This window comes from Pholcus phalangioides, unplaced genomic scaffold, assembly GCF_987345545.1.
Source record: "Pholcus phalangioides strain wild (caught in Gottingen) unplaced genomic scaffold, Ppha-v1.0 ptg000008l_1, whole genome shotgun sequence".
Taxonomy (NCBI): Eukaryota; Metazoa; Arthropoda; class Arachnida; order Araneae; family Pholcidae; genus Pholcus; species Pholcus phalangioides.
In genome coordinates, this window is record NW_028301601.1 from 38,761,106 (window position 1) to 38,783,100 (window position 21,995).

The 21,995-nt window shown below is 36.9% G+C and overlaps 2 protein-coding genes across 4 annotated transcripts in view; one reads left to right on the top strand and one right to left on the bottom strand.

The window, feature by feature from the left end:
- LOC149084265 (DNA repair protein SWI5 homolog) overlaps window positions 1–60 on the bottom strand; it is a 34,305-nt gene extending 34,245 nt beyond the window's left edge. For 2 of the 3 annotated variants that reach the window (XM_089234634.1, XM_089234632.1), the window contains exon 1: window positions 2–60. The gene's annotated coding sequence lies outside the window, so the exon portion shown is untranslated. The remainder of the gene's footprint in view (window position 1) is intronic. The other variant, XM_089234635.1, reaches the window with a different exon arrangement.
- A 724-nt stretch (window positions 61–784) lies between these two features.
- Window positions 785–21,995, top strand: part of LOC149084267 (V-type proton ATPase subunit G-like) — a 35,204-nt gene continuing 13,993 nt past the window's right edge. Inside the window, exons 1-2 of the mRNA XM_089234636.1 lie at window positions 785–1,019; window positions 15,865–15,965. Of these exons, the coding sequence (XP_089090762.1) occupies window positions 938–1,019; window positions 15,865–15,965 (183 nt within the window). The 5' untranslated portion in view covers window positions 785–937. The remainder of the gene's footprint in view (window positions 1,020–15,864; window positions 15,966–21,995) is intronic.

Consider the following 21,995-nt stretch of genomic DNA (forward strand, 5'->3'; position numbering starts at 1 on the left):
CTTAATTTGACTTGACTGATTACTGTCCTCTATTTAATTTGTTGACTTTCAACATTGGAAGATTGCAACGACTTTGACTTACCTTTCATACAAAGGCTTAAGACTAGGGTGACCATACGTCCCGTATTTCCCGGGACAGTCCCGGTATTTTCTGTTTTTTTGGTCGTCCCGACTTTTTGGCAAAAGTGTCCCGGTTTTTCCCGTATTTTACACGAAGCCTACATGAATATTTACTCTTTATTGAAGTCAAAGATTGACATTATTTTTCAACTCATAAATTATTTTATGACAATTACAACTATAAATAAGAGTATTAATCTCCCACATTCGTCTTGGTGAACGTTTTTCTTCGTACAATTCATTTTAATCCACTTCAATTTGCAGTAATGGTTCATTTCCCACCATTTTGATTTTTCTGCAATATCAACAATATTTGGCAACTTTGTTTGATTTTGGCGTCATTTTTGGCGATAATTGGCGGTGTCCCGTATTTTCCCGTATTTGGAATCTTAATGTCCCGTATTTCTCTCGAGGAAATATGGTCAGCCTACTTAAGACCCATGGAGGAACATGCTTAAGACCTGAGAGAAACCCTGACCTACGTATATTACTTTCGAAGGTCACGGAGAAACTCATTACACATTTCACTAATGCTCAACTAGCGATAAATAACGAATCTCATGATTTAAAAAATTCCAAAGGGAATTTTATTAGCGTACTTGATGAGTGAGCACTTTCATATTATAAAAAAATTATTGTCCCACAAAATACGCGACGTATGGTCATTGTGAATATGGTACTGCAATAAGAAGTCAATGCCGTTTGTCCTCGTGACTTTGAGTATACAGTTATTTTTTTGTTCCGAAAGCGCTGTATAATTATTCTTGTATTATATTGTTATATTTAGTTGCACCTGTAGGAGTCGTGAACATAAAAAATGAGGAGCGATTCGCAAGGAGTTCAACAGCTCTTGGTCGCAGAGAAGCGAGCCGAAGAAAAGATCAACATCGCCAAGAAACGTAAAATAGTATTTTTTATTTTGAAATAATTATACGTGTGTAAAAAAGTTATTGCAATGAAAGTGGTCGGGTGTGGTCAGAGTGTTGCTTGGATAAAGAGCTTAAATTTTTTTACCCATTAATCAATAACCATTAAAATTTGCAAAGGATTTTTTTTGAGGAGTGATATAGAGCAAATAAGATGTCTTGAATGCATTATTAAAAAAAAGAAACCCCCCCCCACCCTAATGGTCGTTTTGACCCCAGGCATTCTTAATCTTGCCACCCCTTGAGAAAGAAATGCACCATCTTGTTTTCAGTACCTTTCAAGCTGGTTGTTTACACGTTTGACAAATTTATGATAATATTCTACTTCTCTCTATATCAGGGGTGACCAACTTCTTTCTGCTCGCGGGCCGCATCAGTGGTGCAACTTCAGTGTATAAGCCACTCCATTATCAAGTGGATTAGTTATTTAATTAATTTTGTCACTAGAAATAAGTTTGTAAGCAATTTGTTAATCAAAATCTGTTGGAACCGATAGTTCAAATAATCACAAATTTAGTTTTTTCCCAGTATTTATACCTTAGAGATTGACCTGGAGGCCACTGGCTCCCCCGAAGCCACCATATTGACATCGTGCTTAGTGTGGATGCCCGATCTACATATCACTACTGTGGTGAGAACTCCCAACCTTAAGCCATCTGCCAGATTAGGTTCCCAAAGTAGCTGGGTTACACAAACACGCCACTGTTCACAACCAATATTTATGTTGTTGGCCACCCCTACTGTATATCATTGATTCAAATTTCTGTGGCCACCACATCTTTTGCTTAAGTCTTTTTTTTTGTCTGATGGACAGAGTGTTGCCAGAAATAGCGTATCAGGAGCACCTGTTGTATGTAACTGTTTCAAATTAATGGTGAAACATCAGATATACGAGATGAGGGTAATGTTAGTGAATTGTATGCAGAGATGGCGTTGACGCTCTATAACGTTTCAAATACCCAGAATTTCGGAAAAGGACGCATAAAAATTTTGCTTCTTAGAACTAGGAAAGAACGCGTCCCAGAGGACACGTTCTTTTCTAGTTCTAAGAAGCAAAATAGAGAAACCTCCCTTTCTTTTGCACGACCTTGAAAAAGTCATTTTACTACTTGGCACACTGTACGGTATTGATATACACACAAGTTGTTGAAGAATAAGATGCGGCATATCTAGTTGCTTCCCTGAATGAGGGGTCGTGTAGTTGTCAAATTTTGGACTTTCTATTCCCCCTGCGGATTCTCTCTCCTCCGATTACATATCAGAAATCGGTACTTTCGCGGCTATCTGCTGGCATTCAAAGACAGCCTGTATACGGCGTAAATTTGCCTTGTACCTACACTGTTGCAAATACGCATTTTTTTAAAATATCATAAAGGATTGGAACGCCTGTTCAAATTAAAAAACTCCAGAGATCGTGAAAAAAAAACCGAATCAGTAGAAACTGGACCTTGATTATCTGCAGTTTTGTCATCTAGCTGCTATGTAGTAATCACCATTTCACATCGCGAAAATCATGAGTCTGTACGTAGAATCAGCTTGAAATGTAGAAGAAGCAGTTACAGGGTGAATTTAGCACCCCCTTCTGGTTCAGTGCACCATATCCACCTGCTTCTCCCTAGTTGTGCTAGATAGGTGGAGGATTCGTATGGAGGCCTTCTGCTATAGAAGGTGTTAGCTCTACTTGATGCCCAAACATGTAAAAACTTGTTTTCTGAAAACCGCTCCACGATGTGGGCTAAAAACAATGGATCAACATTGAAGACACGGACCTGGCTTCATTTTCATAGTGCATGGTCGAGCTCGCAGTACTTGTGTCGGAAAGAATGTTTCATTGTAGGTGCCGTAGGAGCTCTGATACGGAGATTGGGGGGGGGGGGGTCTAGGATTGCTAGATGATGTCTTTATATGTGGCCAAAGCCTCCTAGACAGGGTTGGGGTTTTGGACAGGACACGCGGGATAAACTGTCTGAAACCTCCAAGTTTAAAAATGTTATGTGGAAACCTTTTTGGATTTTTTTCATGATACTAACATATTTAAAAAAATACTAGCACAAAATAAAACTAAATCAAAAATATTTCAAAAAGGCGTCATTTTTTTTTTTTTTTCCCCTAAGTAAATTGTTTCACCGAATTGATGGTTTTAAGTTGGAAATCAGATAGTAAATTAATATCATGTATATAACAGTTTAAATAAACACCATTTTTAATTTTTTAGTTTGTTATAAAGGTTATTTCTACTTCACATCTTATTTTTCATGTATGATTATGCAGCAGGTACTGTATTTAGGACAGTGATTGTCCAAAACCCTGCCGAATCTCTCGAAACACTTTTCTTCAAAAAATACATTATATTGGAGATACCAAATATGCATAGTCACAGTTATCATTGCATTATTGTGAAACTAAAAATATTTTTTATTAGATAGCAATATAATGATGTGAATATATATTAATGGTGTAGTGTATATTTGATGCAAATTGTTCTATTTGACTTTTTTCTTTAAATTTTCAAGTGAACTTTTTATTTTACATTCTCAATTTTCAAAAACTAATTATAAATAAAGGAAAATATCTGAAGAAAATGAGACCACACTATGTAGCACCTACACATGACTAACAGAACACAATTTCACAAACACTGATTACGCCTACATGATGATAAAATCTTCAATACCCAAAATTTTTATTAAATTTAAACTGTTGAACTGAGGCTAGAAGCTAATATTCCACCGAATAAATTCAAGGTATATTCACAACTCTATCACATGGGGGACAGCAGCAATAAGAAAAAACACTGAAAGAAGGCTTATCAAAAGACTGTCTTTAACACATTGTTTTTTTATTTTCATGTCCCCCCAGTTATGCATCAATTAAAAGAATATTTTCAAATTTCGTTGTCTTAGAAATCATTTAGGCACAGATACGGCAGCTAAATTAGTTATGTGTTATCGAATGTTAAAAGGCGCAGCTGCGCTTGATTATTAGTGCTCAATTATTATGCAAGTTTAATTTCATTCAGTAATCATATCTATTGCTATTTTCTAATTTCCATGCAACAAATTTTTATCTCGTTCTTGTTTCTTTTGTTTTCATAAATCTAATATCTAAAGGCCCGTTTACACGAGACAAGTGCTTTAGTGGGCAACTTAATTTTTACTTACCGATTCTTCTTGAAAGTGTCCACACGTATCAGTGGTAAGTAAACGCTCATTGGATAATTTTTACGGAGGTGAGCGCAGTTAGCACATGCGCGCTTCAGTCTACTCAAATCCATGGAGGAAAGAATAACAGGAGGTGACGCGATCAGCACCTCCGTTGAGAAAGCATGGGGAATCTGGGTTGCCAGATGAAGCCAGTGATCGCTCTATTAAAGGGACCAAGTAAGCCCAAACAAACCGTGGCTGCCCATGCTTTCCTATGAGAAACATCCCCGTTTTTAAAAATCATTTAAAAATTTACTATTCACTTTAGGAACTTTTTTTTTTTCCCCTCAAATTCTTTGGATATATTTATACAATTGAACGAGAGCTTTTACAATTTTAGTTGTTATTTGTTTTCGAATATTAACTTCAACAACATGGAACCTTTTACAAAAATAACCAAAATTTACCCATATCTTGTGCCACAAAATTTCTTCTCGGCATTTTAATTTTAAAAAAATTATGCCAAAGTATGTAACACCTCAGTGCTAAGAGAAATACAATGTTTAAAGACACTTGAACAAGCGGTGTTTGAAAAAATCTGACTTTTTTTTGCGAAAAACATTAGCATATATAATGCCTTTCAGCTGTTTTTATTAAAATATTGTAGAAATATTTCTCCATTCCAGGCAAAAACTCGAACACAGACACAATTTTAGATTTCAAATTCAATTCGAAACTTTTTGTCAAATTTTCGTACACGTCACTTTGAAAGCAAAGTAATTGGTACAAAATGAAGAGAGAAAAAAACAGCCCAGATTATTTTTCTAAATACACTCATGTCCATAAATTAAGGATAATGCCAGCTCCGGCAAATAAAGGTTCAGAAACAAAACAAACGTTACTTATTCATAAAGCCCATTTATTAAACAAAAGATAAAGAACAAAAACGATGGTGTATGTATGATACCATTCATAAAAACTACGATTTTTGCTCCCTGGAGCAATTGTAAAAAATACTCCTTTACAAAAACTTACTATTACATGGTTGGAATGATGGTTAATACAATGTATGTCTCTCATGCGATGAAATACAGTCCGTACAACGCCTAGGCATGCTGAGTATCAAATTATCGATCTGATCTTGGGGAAGATCACTCCACTCAGCAAGCAATGCTCTCCGAAGTTCCGGTACACATGTAGGAGGTGGTTGACGGGCTGCAACTTGTCGGCCAAGCATGTCCCACACATGCTCTATCGGATTCAAGTCAGGTGAGACTGCTGGCCATTCCATACGGGTTATATCCTCAGATTCAAGGCATTCGTTTACGATGTTTGCTCGGTGAAAATAGGCGTTGTCATCCATAAACACAAATTCTGCGCCCATGGCATCCCTAAACAAACGTACATGTTGTTCCAGAATGATGTCCCGATAAATTTGGGCTTTCATGGTTCCGGTTTGAACATGCAGATCTGTTCTGGAACTCAGTATAATTCCACCCCAAACGAGCAATGCTGCACCACCGTAACGGTGTCGTTCAATGATGTTGTCTTGGTGGTAACGGGTACCTGGCGTTCTCCATATGAAAGTCCGACGTGAATCAGACTGCAAGCTAAACCTGGACTCGTCGGAAAACATCACATAAGTTGACTGTGACGATGTCCACATTGCATGTTCTCTACTCCAGGCCAATCGCGGCCGACAGTGAGTTGCCGTGAGCGGAACACATCTGACAGGCCTGCGAGCATATAGACCAATATCTCCCAAACATCTGTACACGGTTTGCCTTGAAACTGTGGTACCCGTGGCTGCAGATAGCTGACGAGACAGGTCGGATGCTGTGCTCCGTCTGCTTCTTTTGGCAGTTACTGCCAAATACCGGTCTTCATTCGGCGTTGTAACTCAGGGGCGACCTGTCCTGTAACGTCTACTGACATTTCCGTTACCTTGGAATCGTTGCCAAAGCCTAGAGATGGCACTTTGGGCAATTCCAAGTTCCTCGGATACTTCCATCTGAGTACGCCCACATTCCAGGCGGCCGATAATTCTACCACGTAAAAAATCATCCACATGCGTCCTCTGTGTCATAACTATTCGCTTATGGCACTGAGCGCCTTACAGAACTCTTGTGAACAATTTCACTTCTTTGCCACCATTCCTTATATACCCTCCTCTTACACTCTCGTCATTGTGACGTACTATCGGCATCATCTGGTGGCTTCCTGAAATTTGCATATCCTTCTTGCAGATGTGTGTGATAATTCTACAGGTGAAATTTTTACTTTAGATTTTTATTTCCGTGCGATTCTGAATTATCCTTAATTTATGGACATGGGTGTACTATAGGCCAGAGAGATTACTTATCGCGGCTCGTAAAAAAAGTTTATTTTTTAATTTTTTTTTTCTCAATACATCTACATAGCGGAAAGTTTGGATGGGCGGCATATATTTCCAGTAATACGTATTCAAGAATATGAGAGTGGAACGGAAGAAGGGTGGCGAAATTTGTACAGCCGACAGGCAGCAAAACCATAAATACACAGTGGCGGACGACGTTCGAGCACTTCCAGTACTTTGAGGCACGGGGGCGGCAAAATGCTGTTTGCCCCGGACGGCTGAATCATGTTTGCCCGGGTGGCAAAAATCCTAGCTACGGCCCTGCCGGAAGGTGCTCGAGCACCTCAGAACTGATTCAGAAATCAAAAGTCTTCATGTGAAGCTTAAGACGAGCACCCACGGGCCTGAAACACTTTCGAAATGTCCCGGATCTATCATAATGATGAACGAAACAAAAAGGCAAGATAAACAGTTAAAAGAAAAAAATTATGAAACTGCATTTTATTGCAGCTTCATATTATTTTAATTAATCATATCCATAGACGTATCATGTGATGCATCAAATTTTTAAAATAAATTGAAGCACTGAACTAAAAACTTATGGCGAGTCGATAGTGAAAAGTGATCATCCCCTTTTTCAAAAATAAATTAAAAATATAACAACCTCTTATATAAGGAAAATATTTTATTTTTCCCCTTTATTCATGTAGAATACCTGAAGACGCATTAAACAGTCATGGTGCTTAAATTTATTTAGTTATTAATATTTTAAAATAATTCGATCCGGCAAAACACATGTTAAGTATAGGGAAAAGAGCGGTTTGTTTGGGCTTACTCGTCAGCACAGAGGGTTGCCACAACGGCTTCAATTTTCGTTCCTGATGTCACCTTCTGTTATTCTTTCCTCCATGACTCAAATCCACGGAGAGAGAGAGAGAGAGACGCACAACGCGCTGGAGTGATAATTTTTTATTTATCTGGCATTCAGAGAAATGCTTTTTTTTAAAGCTCATAGCTTTCGTAACAATGGATGAAGATGATCAGATAGAACTTAAATAAACCCCTCCGTGAGAGAGCAAAAAGACCCCTCCAAGAGAGGCAGGTCACGCCCACTGGCGCATTACGAATACTGTGATCAGAGCCACATTATATGATATTTTTTTTAAAGAATATAAATTCATTCACTTTCACTTACCCCAGAGGGGAAAAAAGAATACACAACATATTATAAACTTATGTAAGTCATCGAGAAGAAATATAAGATTTCTCTATTTCTCCTCTAAGTTGCAAATATCGATTATATGATATTTTAATCGAAGTTAGGAGATGAATTATGTAAGCCGAAAATACTGGAGAAGATTCTTGGCATTCGTAGGAAATTCTAAGGGTTGAAAATTGAATAATAAAAATTCATTAAACAAAAATTATTTCCAAATTTTCGAAATCATTATTATTTTTTAATTTAATCTATAGAGATGACATCTTTATGTTAAATATTTGATCATGCATTTTTACAACAGATGGCAGCAAATTCGTTCTGGACTAGAGAAATATTTGAAACCCCCCTCCAGTTTTTAACATATTAATCCTCCACACCTTATATATATATTTTTGAATCTTCAATTTTTTTCAACTCCTGACATCACGTCGACAGAATATTCCATAGCTTTTTCCAACATTGAATAATTTTTAGCTTGTTTGTTAAGGTAATTTTCATTTCAATAGTTCAACAGACATTCATGGCGAAGATATTTTTCAACAAACTTGAAGCTTGTGTCCTCTGGCCACTTCACCATCCAATATTTCCGCGGAATTCTAGCGAAACTTCAGGAGTATGAACAGGTTCACGCTTGAGATCAAAATAAACCCCTCCAGCGCGGCAGGTCACGCCTGTTGGGGGCAGAGCGTGTCGACTGAGCTGAAGAAAGAAAAACAACGATCGGAAGTTCATTTTAAACTCTAACTTTTATTCTATAAAAGTTGCAAAAAAAAAAAGATCATTTACGTTCATCAGAAAATACGGCCGGCAATCAAAAGGGAGAGACAATCGAATCCCGACATACATGAAAAAAAAGACATCTCACATATAGAGAAAAAACCAGTCTATATATCCGTGCTCCCGAAGGTGAGAACACGCCGCCGCTGATTTGCATATAGCGTCGGAACAACCGGTTCCCGCACGTGCATGGAGGGGGAAAACAGTCCAACAAAACACCCCTTTTTCCTTTTTTTTTTTTTATACATTGAAAATAAATATTTGCAATAAAAACGTAATTTTTCATTCCCATAGGTTTCGTTAACATATCGGCGACATTTTTTTTTCCACATACATGTGATAATACAAATTCATTTTTCTCTAACAAATCTTTTACAAAGAAAAATCTAATATCAATGTGTTTGCTTCGCCGATTTTCAACACAGTTCTTTGAAAAATGTATCTCACTCTGATTGTCACAATAAATAGTAGGAATATGCAACGGTAAATTCAATTTTTCAAAATTCGGTACAACCAAATAACTTCTTTGACTGTCTCCGATAATGCTACAAACTCCGCTTCCATAGTTGAAATCGCTACAGATTTTTGTTTCGACGATTTCCACGAAATCGGAACACCCCCTAGGAAAATAACATATCCGTTCATGGAACGACGGTCATGTCTATCAGACGCCCAACTTGCGTCTGAATATGCAATCAAGTCCATATTCTTACTATGATCTAAACTGATACAATAATGATCTGTATTAACAACGTAATTAAATACTTGACAATAATTTCCAATGAATAACAGATGCAGGGGTGGGAACTCTGCGCCAATTGCGCCAAAACTAATATCTTGCGCCATCCTGCTCCAATAGCGTATTTTCGCATTTTTCTGCGCCAAATAGCGAATTTCGCTTCAGTATGCCCGGAATTTCGGAAAGGACGCCAAAAGTTTTTTTGTTCCTGCTAGCCACGAAACGTTTTTTTACGAAAAGAGCGTGTTTTATTCCACTATACTTAAACTATCGGCCCCTGATCGGGCTTTCCATTGCGAAATCCCGATATTGTCCGTGATCGTGGAACTGAAGATGGTTTGCAGTGCCTTTCAGCTTTAAAGTGCAAATTCGAGTGTTTCCGTTAAAAAAAAAAGTCTTCACTGGAAGCAGCAGAAATTACTGTAGTCGATTGTCATTGTGTTAAATCCCGATGTTTCGTGAAAAAAATTGTCATTCCGGGAGTAAAAAGCGCATGTCCGCCGAATTACGAATGTTAGTTTAGAAACTTTGCCGAATAACGAGTGTTAAATCGCCAATGGTGCCGAATAACGAGCGTTAAATCGCCAATCTCGCCAAATAACGAGTGTCAGATCGCCAATCTCGCCAGATAATGAGTGCTGAATTGCCAAACATCGAGTTGATACTTCCGAAATTTTCTCCATTTTGCAACAATTTCTTTCCAAGTATAAAAAAATTAAAAACTTATAAAAATTTTTTTTAGCTCATTTGAAGTGCTGCTGTTCAAGGCAGCAAATAGTGCCCTCAGTAAGCAAAAATCATCCTAAATAGACGGGTGCAAAAAATTTTATGACAGCCGCTCTTTCATACAAGGTGTCAAAAGCCTAAAACACCAAAAACAAAAATCAAACTGATGAAGAGATGTTTCATAGCAAAAGACAGTGCAGTTTTATTTTGAAAAGGGTTGAGGGTTAACGAAAATATTCTTGTTAATTTCACTGCTCCAATTTATAATTATCTGCTCCAAATCCAGAATTTGCTGCTCCAAAATTGCTCCAAATCCAGAATTTGCTGCTCCAAAACTGCTCCGAATCCTGAATTTTGCTGCTCCAAAGCTGCTCCGAAATGGACTTAGTCACTTCCCACCCCTGCAGATGGTTTTTCACAATATTGTGATAATAGAGTAACTGGATACATTATATCGGGTCTCGTCCTGTTTGCTAAAAAAAAATAAACTCCCGATTAAATTCCGATATGGAACATCAGTGATTACGGAATCACTTTCTTGACACCCCTGAATTGTAATACCTGTACTTAATGGAATATTAGATTTACATTTGGGAATATTTTTGTAAATTCGTTGCATTCTCTCAATATAACCTTTTTGATGCATAATTAACTTATTTCCCACATTTTCGAATTGCACTCCTAAAAAACATGAAATTGAACCCAAATTTTTCATTTCAAACTTTGATTCTAACAAACTTATTACAATATTCATATTTTCCTCATTTTTGGCAAATACCGCCATGTCATCAACACATACTAATATAATAACATTCCAATTATATACATATATACAATTTCTATTTAACAATTGTTCAAAACCTAGTTCTAAAAATGTTTTGTCCAACTCAAAAAACCATTGTCTTCCGGCCTGATGTAGACCGTATAATGCCCTTTTCTGTCTCAAAACATGATCTTCAAAACCTGAAATTTCAAAACTCTGTCGTTGATTCATATATACAACATTGTCGAGTTTACCGTACAAATATGCATTTTTTTATGTCTAAATGTCGATGAATCCAACCCTTCAAAATGATTGAAATGATCATGAATAATCTAACTAATGTGAAATTCACTACCGGTGAATAAACATCGAAATAATCGACGCCTTCGACTTGTCGAAAACCTTGTGCCACTAGTCGTGCTTTATAACGTTTTATGTTACCGAATTCGTCCTTTTTGATTGTGTACACCCATTTGTTTCCCAAAATTTTTCGATCGTCAGGTTTTGGGACTAGATCGTATACATCCCGCGATTTTAGTGCTTTCATCGCGTTTTGCCACTCGTCCTTCTGTGATGAATCTCTTGCTTCAAAGTAAGAATTTTTATGTTGACACAGTGAGATTCGATGCGTCATCATAAACGCCATTTTCTCGCTTTGTATCCCCTTTGAAATCAAAATCGTCTAAGTTTATGCAGATCCCTTTTCGTTCACAATATTTTTGTACATCGTTTTTACTTCTGAGTCGGATATTTTCTTCAGGATAGTAATAGACATCTTTTCTGCCCGCTGTATCGCCCTTTTTTCTTGTTTTTACAACCCTTTTCCATTTCACGTTTCGGTCATATTGCATTTTCTATGTCCTCTTCAGAATCTCCCATTTCTACATCTGAATTATTACAAAAGTTAATCAAAGGATTTTCACGACATTTTTGAGACTCTCTTTGAATTTCTGTACCCATAGTAAATTCATTGAATTTTACATGCTTCGTCTCAATAACCTTGTTGGTTTTCAAAATCAAAACTCTATATCCTTTTGTTTTTATTGCATAGCCAACCCTCCCTTTTCCGCTTTGCTATCTAGTTTGTCTCGATATCTTTTAGGAATGAATACATAAGCCAAACTTCCTATGACTTTCAAATGTCTGACAGAAAATTTTCTGCCACTAAAAACGTTCAAGGGTGCTTTCCCTTTCAAAGTTCTATGCGGAAATCTATTTCGTAAATAGTTCTGTGTATTTACTAGTTCAGCCCACATGTCTTTCGGTAATTTTCCTTGAAGCAACAAGGACCTGACTCCTTCCATGAGGGTTCGATTATATCGTTCCGCGATACCGTTCATTTCTGGAGAGTAGATATTCGTTCTTTCGCTTTTTATTCCATTCTCTCTCAAATATGTCTCGAAATATTTAGCACAAAACTCTAACCCATTATCCGATTTAATCCGTTCGATTTTAGCGTGATAGGATTTGAAACAGTTAAAAACTTCAAGAAAATACGGCCGGCAATCAAAAGGGGGAGAGAAATCAAATCCCGTCATACATACATAAAAAAACAGACATCACACATATAGAGAAAAAACCAGTCTATATATCCGTGCTCTGAGGGTGAGAACACGCCGCCGCCGATTTGCATATAGCGTCGGAGCAACCGGTTCCCGCACGTGCATGGAGGGGGAAAAAAGGAGGAAAGCAGTCCAACAACCTTGGCCTGGTAGCGGTTTATAGGATTTGAAACAGTTAAAAACTTCATTTTTGTGTTTCAATATATATACAATTGCATAGCGGGGAAAATCGTCAATTATAGTATAGAAATACGCTCCTCCTCCTTTTGATAATACTGGCGCCGGTCCCCATAAGTCCATGTGACATAATTCTAATATATCGATAGTTTGTACTTCATCGACTCCTTCAAATGATGCGCATTTTGCTTTAGACATCATACGTGTATCACAATTTTCAATTCTCCCGCGTAGTTTATCAAGCCCGTATACTAAGCCACTTTTTGAAAATTGACTTAATGCTTTAGCATTTAAATGTCCGAATCTGGTGTGCCATAACATTATGTCGTTTCTATCAAGCAAATGAGCTTCATATTTAGTATTCATGTTAATTACCTCTGTATTAACAACAAAGTTTTCCAGATGAAGGGACACTGAAAAATAATTTTCCATTTGCTTTGAAAACATCAATTTTTCGATCACCTAGGCGAGCTCTGTAACCCGCAATATCTATTAGTCTCCCGCTAATTAAATTTCGGCACATACTGGAGCACACAAAACATTTTGCAACAAAAGTTCTACATTACTTTTTGTCCCACGTATCTTAATTTTAACATCACCGGATCCAAGAACCTTTGTCGTTCCTTCTGCAATAATGGCTTCGCCATCCGGGATTTCTCGAAAAGTTGAGAAAAAGGTTCTGTCGTTGCAAAAATGTTCGGTCGCGGCTGTATCAATTAGCCGCTGCACACCTTTTTATGTTGATATCATCGCGGACGCGTATAATGCACCACTTTCACTATTGTCCACACACTGAAGATTGTTGTCTTCATTTTGCTGCTAATCACAGTTTTCCGTTCTTTAGTTTCTCGCGATATGTCCGATGACTCCACATTTGTAGCACATTCTCGAGTCCTTGAATCTTGATTTCACCTTCTTGGATGATTTTCGACATTCCGTCGAACTAAACGCTGTATCTTCAGAGGTCGTCTCATCTTCACGATGTTGAACTGTATCGTACTCCGACAAAAGCACTTCGCGTACTTTCGCTGATGTAAACTTTCCATCTGGAAGTTGATACAACTGCATCACCACGTTGTCATACGCCTGCGGTAAATGGGCTAGAAGTTGAAACGCCACTTCATCATCGGGCACCTTTCGTCCGGCTAGTTCCAAATCGTTGACAGCTCTGAAAATTCTGCCGACGTACATAGACATCGTTTCAGACGGCATGAATTTTATTCCCATGAATTCACTTCGAAGTGCTGCCACTCTTGCTCGTGTTTTCGGTTCATAGGCTTGCTCTATATTTTTCCAAACCTTTCTCGGATCTGTGGTTTCTAATAAGAGGTTTTTCAATTCATCCTCTATGCTCAGGCATATGACTGAGAGCGCTTTATCCCTCTTTGCGTTGAATTGCGATATTTCTTTCCGTGTAGCTTCCGATGAAGGCTCGGGTTCAGAACCATCCACAAAACCAAACAGTCCTTGGTTCATCAGCAACATCTTTGTGTTGAATTTCCAATGACGATAATTGTCCTTATTCAACTTCGAATAAGCAAAGATGCTACCATCCGACGTCATTTTCAAAATTTTTCAAGTCCCTAATTTCAACAACTCAGTCCAAAACGGGCTCTGGGCCCATAACCCTTGTTGGGGGCAGAGCGTGTCGACTGAGCTGAAGAAAGAAAAACAACGATCGGAAGTTCATTTTAAACTCTAACTTTTATTCTATAAAAGTTGCAAAAAAAAGATCATTTACGTTCATCAGAAAATACGGCCGGCAATCAAAAGGGGGAGACAATCGAATCCCGACATACATACATACATGAAAAAAAACAGACATCTCACATATAGAGAAAAAACCAGGAGAACACGCCGCCGCCGATTTGCATATAGCGTTGGAACAACCGGTTCCCGCACGTGCATGGAGGGGGGAAAAAAAAGAAGGGAAGCAATCCAACAACGCCCACTGGCGCATGCGCATAGGTCTACTTAACCGGAAAAAATAGAACCGTTCGTATTCACTTACCAACTAAATCACTTGTGCACTTGCCAACTAAAGGCCCGTTTACACGACGCAAGCGCTTTAGTTGGTAACTTAATTTTTAGTTGCCAAGTACGATACGATGTATGCAGACGGTAGAGGCTTTGATACGACCCACGAGGGTGTATGCGGGTTGGGATTGCATTGAATATTCATGCATTATTAAGGGACTAGACAACCTCATAATGTTGTTTTGGTAGGTAGGGCTCACATGGCCTGAACCCTATAGGTTCCAGTGCAACTGAGGTGCCATTTTTAGTGAACTTTGAATTAAAATTAAAAATTTTGTTTTTTGAGTGATTATTTTTTATTGCACTATGATTATATTGTCCTAGAGAGGTTTCCCTTAATTCACATGAACAAATGAATTGTGATAGAAAAATTTTGTTTTTCATTTTGTTACCTGCGATATCAAAACATAGAATCTGGGGGTTTACTGATCCGGTACAATTATCTTTTTTGTGTCATTGGCGTAAAGTGTCATTTTGATCATAAATGAATTTCATGATTAAAACAAATTGGGATCTAGTAAGTCTGTGTACATGGTTTACACATGATTTTTTTAATAGCCCAAAAGTTTGCTTCATAACCAATTGCTGATTTTAACAAAGACTAAATCCAACTGTATTAGATTTCAGTTTGGAAGCCATAGATAAGTATTTTTTCTACACCAAAACTCTAAAATACGATGAGTAATTTAAGTAAGTAATTAACACTGATAAGTGATTTTTAAGACTCCAACATGTTACAAGGTGGCATAGCTAGTGAGGGAAGCTGTTTAAATAGAGAAAAATGTGGATGAGTTTGAATGGGTGTTTTTTAGATTTAAGAGAATAAAACTATTTTTCTGATCTTTAAATAGTATCGCTAACGATGAGGACCTATAGACCTCACTCCTGTCCTCTAGTCGAAATTTCAAAATGCATGTGCTGCCAGGTTAAGAAGATAGGGGTAGCACAAACATTGGCGACTATATCATTTCTCAAAATGAAAAATGAGAAGAGAACATGGTCAGGCGCTGAAGTTTTTTTTAATTATAACTTACATAGGGGTAATCAATTATAGTGGTTCAGGACCAAGATTTTTGCCGTCTTCACCACTTCAAAATCTTATTTTTGGATGTGCTTTGTTCCAGCCTAAACCTGCCCCCCCCCCCCCAGTTCCTGTCCTGGGTTATTTGAATCAATGGCTAATGAATGGTGAGACAACTATGCTAAATTGATCAAGTTTATCTGTAAAATTTTGTTTGGATAAACTCCTAATTTAAATTTATTTTTTTCATCTGGAAATATTAATTGATAATTTTAAATCATTGTGGTATTAATTTTTGTTTAATAATGATATTATGCAGGCAAAGCTTCTCGCCTGAAGCAAGCAAAAGAAGAGGCCCAAGCCGAAGTTATAAAATACCGCGAGTTGAAAGAGAGTCAGTTTAAAGAATTTGAATCTTCAGTAAGTTTTGTATAATTCAGCATAATATATTGTAACTTTTATTTTGTTTTAGTACGATTTTTCAGGATGTGGAGAGAAATTTTTCTCGAAAAAAGAAAATGGTACACAGTCAAATCTTGTTAATGAGTCGCTCTTGGGAGAGCAAAAATCATAAACTCAGTGCAGCCATGGCTTACTCCATTTAATGATTCCTGCCTCCCTATTTATGTGTTCATGAAGAACGAACCTAATTTTAGTTATTCAGACGAGTTCAATCAAGAAAATTGATTACTTGATTAATTCTTAATTAATGTTTGCTACATAATTACTCATTTGAATAACACAAAATATTTCCTTTTCTATTTTTAAGGATTTGTAAATTTTTCCGCAGGTTTATGCAGGGTTGGAAAAAACCCGGGTTTTTTCAGGGTTTTTGATATTGAAACATAAGAAAAGAAAGTTATATATGCTGTAAATAAATATATTTAGACTGGGTAGTTTTTGAAAATTATTACAGAACATTAAATCAATATTGATAAAAATTTTAGCTGATTTAGTATGTGCTTAAAATGCAACCAGAGTTCAAACACCTAGTGGAGAAACACTGTTCCCAAATAATAATAAGAAATGGTATAGCAGTTTATTAGAATTATAATTAAAAAACAAAAATCCTAACAAATTATTTGTAAGCAACTAAAAAATTCTGAAACACATCAATCTTATTCTCTGAAAAAATAGTGTAGGTTAAGAGTTAATTTTTTTCTAGATATATACCTTTGCTTTACCTTAATGCTAAATAAGTTGTATTTAGATAATTTTAGTTTTTGTATTTGTTTGCAACACTTTCTTTCCTTTAAGAGGGAAAGGGAAACATTCTAGAAAAAATTTATTGCACCTGTTAAGTTGTAAAGAACCAAGTGCAAGCCATCTGATCTCTTATTGGATAGAGTTTACGATATATATATATACACAAATTGCACTAATGAAAATTCTTTAGACTTTTCTTCAGCATTATCTCCCTTTCCCTATTCAAACTACTTTGACCAGTTTTACCAATATCTGAAGTCCAGTCCCCTCAAAATAATGGAAGATAATGGATGTTTTCCCTCCTGGATACAGCATTTCACCATTTCTTTGTGCTGCTTAGCTAGACAAGTTGTGTATATAAACTATCCAAGTTCTAAAATTTTACTTTGAGAGAAGTGTAAATTTCGGTGGTAAAATTTTGTCAGCCATGCCAAATACTGAAGGTTCTGGGAGGAAAACAGTCCATTGAATGGACTATGGTGAATAAAACTGATAACAAATGGCAAGTGACTTGTAAGTTTTGCAATACCATAGTTAGTGCAAAAGTGGAAAGAATCCGCGCTCATGTGAATAAATGCAAGAAATCGGAAGCTCATTCCTTGTTTTTGTGTTCATCAAACACTGATAAGGAATCTTCATGCAGTGAAGAGACATCTACTTCATTGAAAAGAAAGCAACCTCTTGACAATAATGTTTCTACATGCGAAAGTTTTCAAATACTATTGTGGATGGTGGAACAACAAAACCTAAAGGCCAATAGGACAATTTATTGTTAAAACAAGTGACCGCCAGAGGTTAGTTCTTGATCGAAAAGTATCCAAATTTTTTTATGCTAATAATATACCCTTCAATTTAGCCGATAGTGATGCATTTAAGAGAAATGGTTAATGCTTTCCATCCGGGTTATATCCCTCCTAATAGGAAGAAATTAGCTGGATCAATATGAGATGAGGCAGATAAAACTGTTGATATTCTAATGGCAGAAGAAATGAAAAATTCAACATCACTGATGTTGGATGGTTGGTCAAATGCAAATGTTGACTCCATCGCAATGAGTATCCACACTGGCAAGAGCACCCACTTAATAGATGCTGTCGAATGCAGCTCACACAAGAAAACAGCAGAATTCTGTGCTGAAATAGCTGAAAGGGCTATGGATACTATCAAGCAAGAGTATAATAAGTGTTTTTGCTGTTTGTTGCAATAACTAGAACAAAATGAAAAAATTTTGACATAATTGTCCTAACCCATCCATGTGTCCTTGCTTTTGGCTACTCAGCCCATTTTATGAATAATCTTGTTAAAGATATCACCCCTAAAAATGTAAAATATGTAGTAGAAATACAAAAATATTTTAGACAACACCATAGACCACTTGGGTGGCTTATGGAAAAGATGGACAAAAGCCACAATTACCTAATGAAACAAGGTGGAATTCTGAAGAAGCTTGCCTTTCTTCATTCATCCATAATTACTAAAAATACGTAGAAATATCCATTGAACATAAAGAAGAAATTGAAAAAAGTATTGTATGTTTTTAGATAACAAAGGATTATATAGAGAATGCATAAACTTGCAAGTACAGTTATCGAGTATTGATAAAGCCCTAGATAATTTACAGAGATAGCTGTACTCTTGGACAGACAGTAGAAATATTGCTATATGTATTGGAAAGTAGAGAATTATCTTCGTATAAGGAGTATGGTGCACATCACTTTGAAAAAGCACTAACTCCATTTCATTTCCTTGCAAATATGACTGATCCTGCTTTGAGAGGAACAAGAAGCTTCCGCTGAACAATGGATCGAAAACCTGAATTCAGAATTTGTTATTGCCTTACAGATGTTTCAAATAGAAGACGCACATTTCTATCTAGGAACAAAAAAAATTTTGCAAAACGTGATCAGTTGAAGTGAAAAAGTGGTGGAAAATCATGCATTGCAAGACAAAGAAATAAGATTTTAAATGCAGACTTTTGAAAATTTTTGGAAGACTTGCATTCAATTACATCCACATCTGCATGAATTGAGCAAATTTTTTCTACTTTTGGACTAGTATGGTCAAAACTGAGAAACAAACAGTAAAAAAGCAAAGAAATTAGTGAAAGTGTATAGATCACTCAAATCAAAAGGTGTTATTGAAAAGGATTGGTAATTGTGAGTTAGAAAACATTCATGAAAATGTTTATTTTCTTTACGTGTGAAAAAAAGACATTTAAAATATAATGGGAAGAAATATAATCCAGGCTGGAGTCCTGCAAGCCCCACCCTTGTGGGGGGGGGGGGGGTTGCAGAGTATACATTTATATAGACAATGCAATGAAATCATACTCTATATGTGGCCCCACAAAGGTATGGCAATGCATTAACATTGCAAAGCATACTGTTTGCAAGTAATTGAAGTTTTAAGGTATAATTTTTAATGGGGTTTTTCAAGGGGTTTTCTAACCCCTACAAACTAAATAGCATTGAATACACAGATTTATTTATGCATTTCTTTTGAGATAGAGTATGACAATGCAATAACATAATTAGAAAGTATACTGTTTGCAAGTTAGTGCAGTTTTCTGGGTATACTTTCTGTTGGGTTTTTTAAGTTAGTGCAGTTTTCGGGGTATACTTTTGTTGGGTTGGCAGCACTGAAATATCAAGCACAACACTAGTAACACACTAAGACTGTTAGGTGCACTCACTTTGTTCCAGACTCTACCACGAAGCTGGGCTGGAAGAGATCTCTGCAACAGGATAAGTCCGGTGGCAGAGCACCTGGCGTTCATGTTGGGTTTTTTCAGGTTGAGCAAAATCAGACCAACTCTGGGGTTATGGGAAACTAACATATTGTCATCTCATATGGCAGTTTTGGAACATCATAGATTAAAATAAAATATTCTGTGTGAGGTTGGCAAAAAAATGCCATTGTTTTTTCAGTGAAAAATAAAGAAGTTTTTTTGTTTGAATGGAATTAGTGGTTAAAGAAAGGATACGAAGGTTTTTAACGGCTGGCTGGTGCAAAGATATATTTAGGAAAATCCACATCCTTTCACTTTCCAGGTGAACGGCAAAGACAACAAATATGAAATCTGATAAGAACATCTTGGTGCTGCCGGCGGACAAGGGAAGCTCCACAGTCATCTTAAAATCTGAAGATTATGAAGAGAAGATGTGGAACCTGTTGGACCCAGCCACATACAGAAAACTAAAGAGGTATCCGACGCAACAGATACTTCATCAGATAAACCAGCTCGTTAAATCATCCTCTCTTATAGAAGACATCAAGAAGACTGTGTTTAAATCAGAGGCAGTTCTACCACGCATTTATGGATTGCCAAAAGTGCACAAGCCAGAATTTCCTCTACGGCCTATAGTGAGCAGCATTGGATCTCCTACATATTCATTTGCAAAACACCTGGCAACGATGCTGATGACACACATCAGTGGAACGGAAAACTTCATCAGGGACTCCAAACATTTTAGAGAAAATATTATATATAGTGTTTCAGCACAACGAAATATTAGTCAGTTTTTGATATCACATCACTTTTCACAAATGTACCGCTAAGAGATGTCATGGATCAGATCAGCCAACTGTTTACAAAAGATATTGTGGACCTTCTCCATGCTTGTCTCACAACTACATATTTCAGTTGGAATGGTGAATATTATGAAGAAACTGAAGGGGTGGCGATAGGCAGCCCGGTCGTAGCTAACTTTAATATGAAAAGATTCGAGGCCCAAGCTTTGGTGACAGCACAATACCAGCCGTCAACCTGGTTTCGGTATATGGATGACACATTTGTTATATGTGGTCACAGAAAGGAAAAACTTGAGTTCCTATTTCACTTGAACAGGTCAACTAGGAACATCAGTGGATCATCATCTAGGAACATCATCAATTAACATCATAACATCAAATTCACAATGGAGAAAGAAGGGGGCGACCCTTCCGTTTCTAGATGTTTTGGTCACGAGGTTTACCATAAAAAAATGCACAGGGACAGATACCTGCACTGGGAATCTAATCACCACCCTGCCCAGAAGTAAGGTATGATCAAAGCTCTGGTGGAAGGGTCAAAAAGAATCTGAGCCAGAACATTTTTATGAAGAAAAATTACACCTGATTAGGACCGTCCAGGCCAATGGATACTTTACGGGCGGGAATGTAATGACCCATGTCCTTTCACTTTGCGGGTGAACGCTCTAAACCACTAGATTACAAAGGCAACGAATATCTCAATCTTTCCCTGGAGCTCGTGTTTGGTGTGAGCTTTGGCCTGAGTTGGTCCAACCGTCCATGTATGGTCCCATTCAGTGCACACGAGCTCCACAGAAAGATTTAGATATTCATTGCACTTGTGGTCTAGGACATTCAAGTGAAAGGACATGGGTTGAATTCCCCGCAAGGATGGTTGAATTTCCTTTTTTTCCTAAATATATCTTTGCATCAGCCAGCTGTAAAAAACCTTTGTATATGGATACCAGAGAGTGGCATTATCCTTGAATAAAAAAGGGATCCTTTTCTCCAAAGAAGATAGAAATTGGAAATTTCTGTCTGTTGTACTTTCTAGTCCTGATGCAAAATTTTTAATGGGTCGATTTAATCCATGACCTTTTCTTCTGCAGGCAGTAATTCTTCATCTGTTTCATCATCGAACATGTTTTTTATTTTCCAAAGTTCAGCTACAATATCTGTTACATTTTTCTCGATGCGTATTTAAAGATTTTCATCAATATTTACATATGTTCCAGGGCCATAGTGTGCCTTCTCGAGGCAGGCATTTTCTTGAGGGGGCCCTTAAGAGAAAAATTATGCAAAATAAATGTACATTATTTGTGAGGCTCCCATTTGATAACGAAAAACAAAATGAAAATTTTTGTGACATAATTGTCCAAAACCATCCACATGTTCTTGCTTTTGGCTGTTAATCCCATTTTATGAATCTTCATTCATCCATAATTACCAAAAATACATAGAAATATCCATTGAACATAAAGAAATTTAAAGTATTGGGAAGTAGAAATTTAAAGTATTAGATAACAAAGAATTATATAAAGAACTAGCTATAATACCCGGCGTTGCCCGGGTTTTCTTTAATGAGACTTTTTTGGATCACGTGATATCTCCCTCTTTCTTTGAGGGACATGCAAACTGTGTCTAAGTTAACCAATAGGACGACTTCCTGCGCGACTCATGAAATAAACAAATCTAGATTTAAAGAAACATAGAAATGAATATATATTTTTTTCA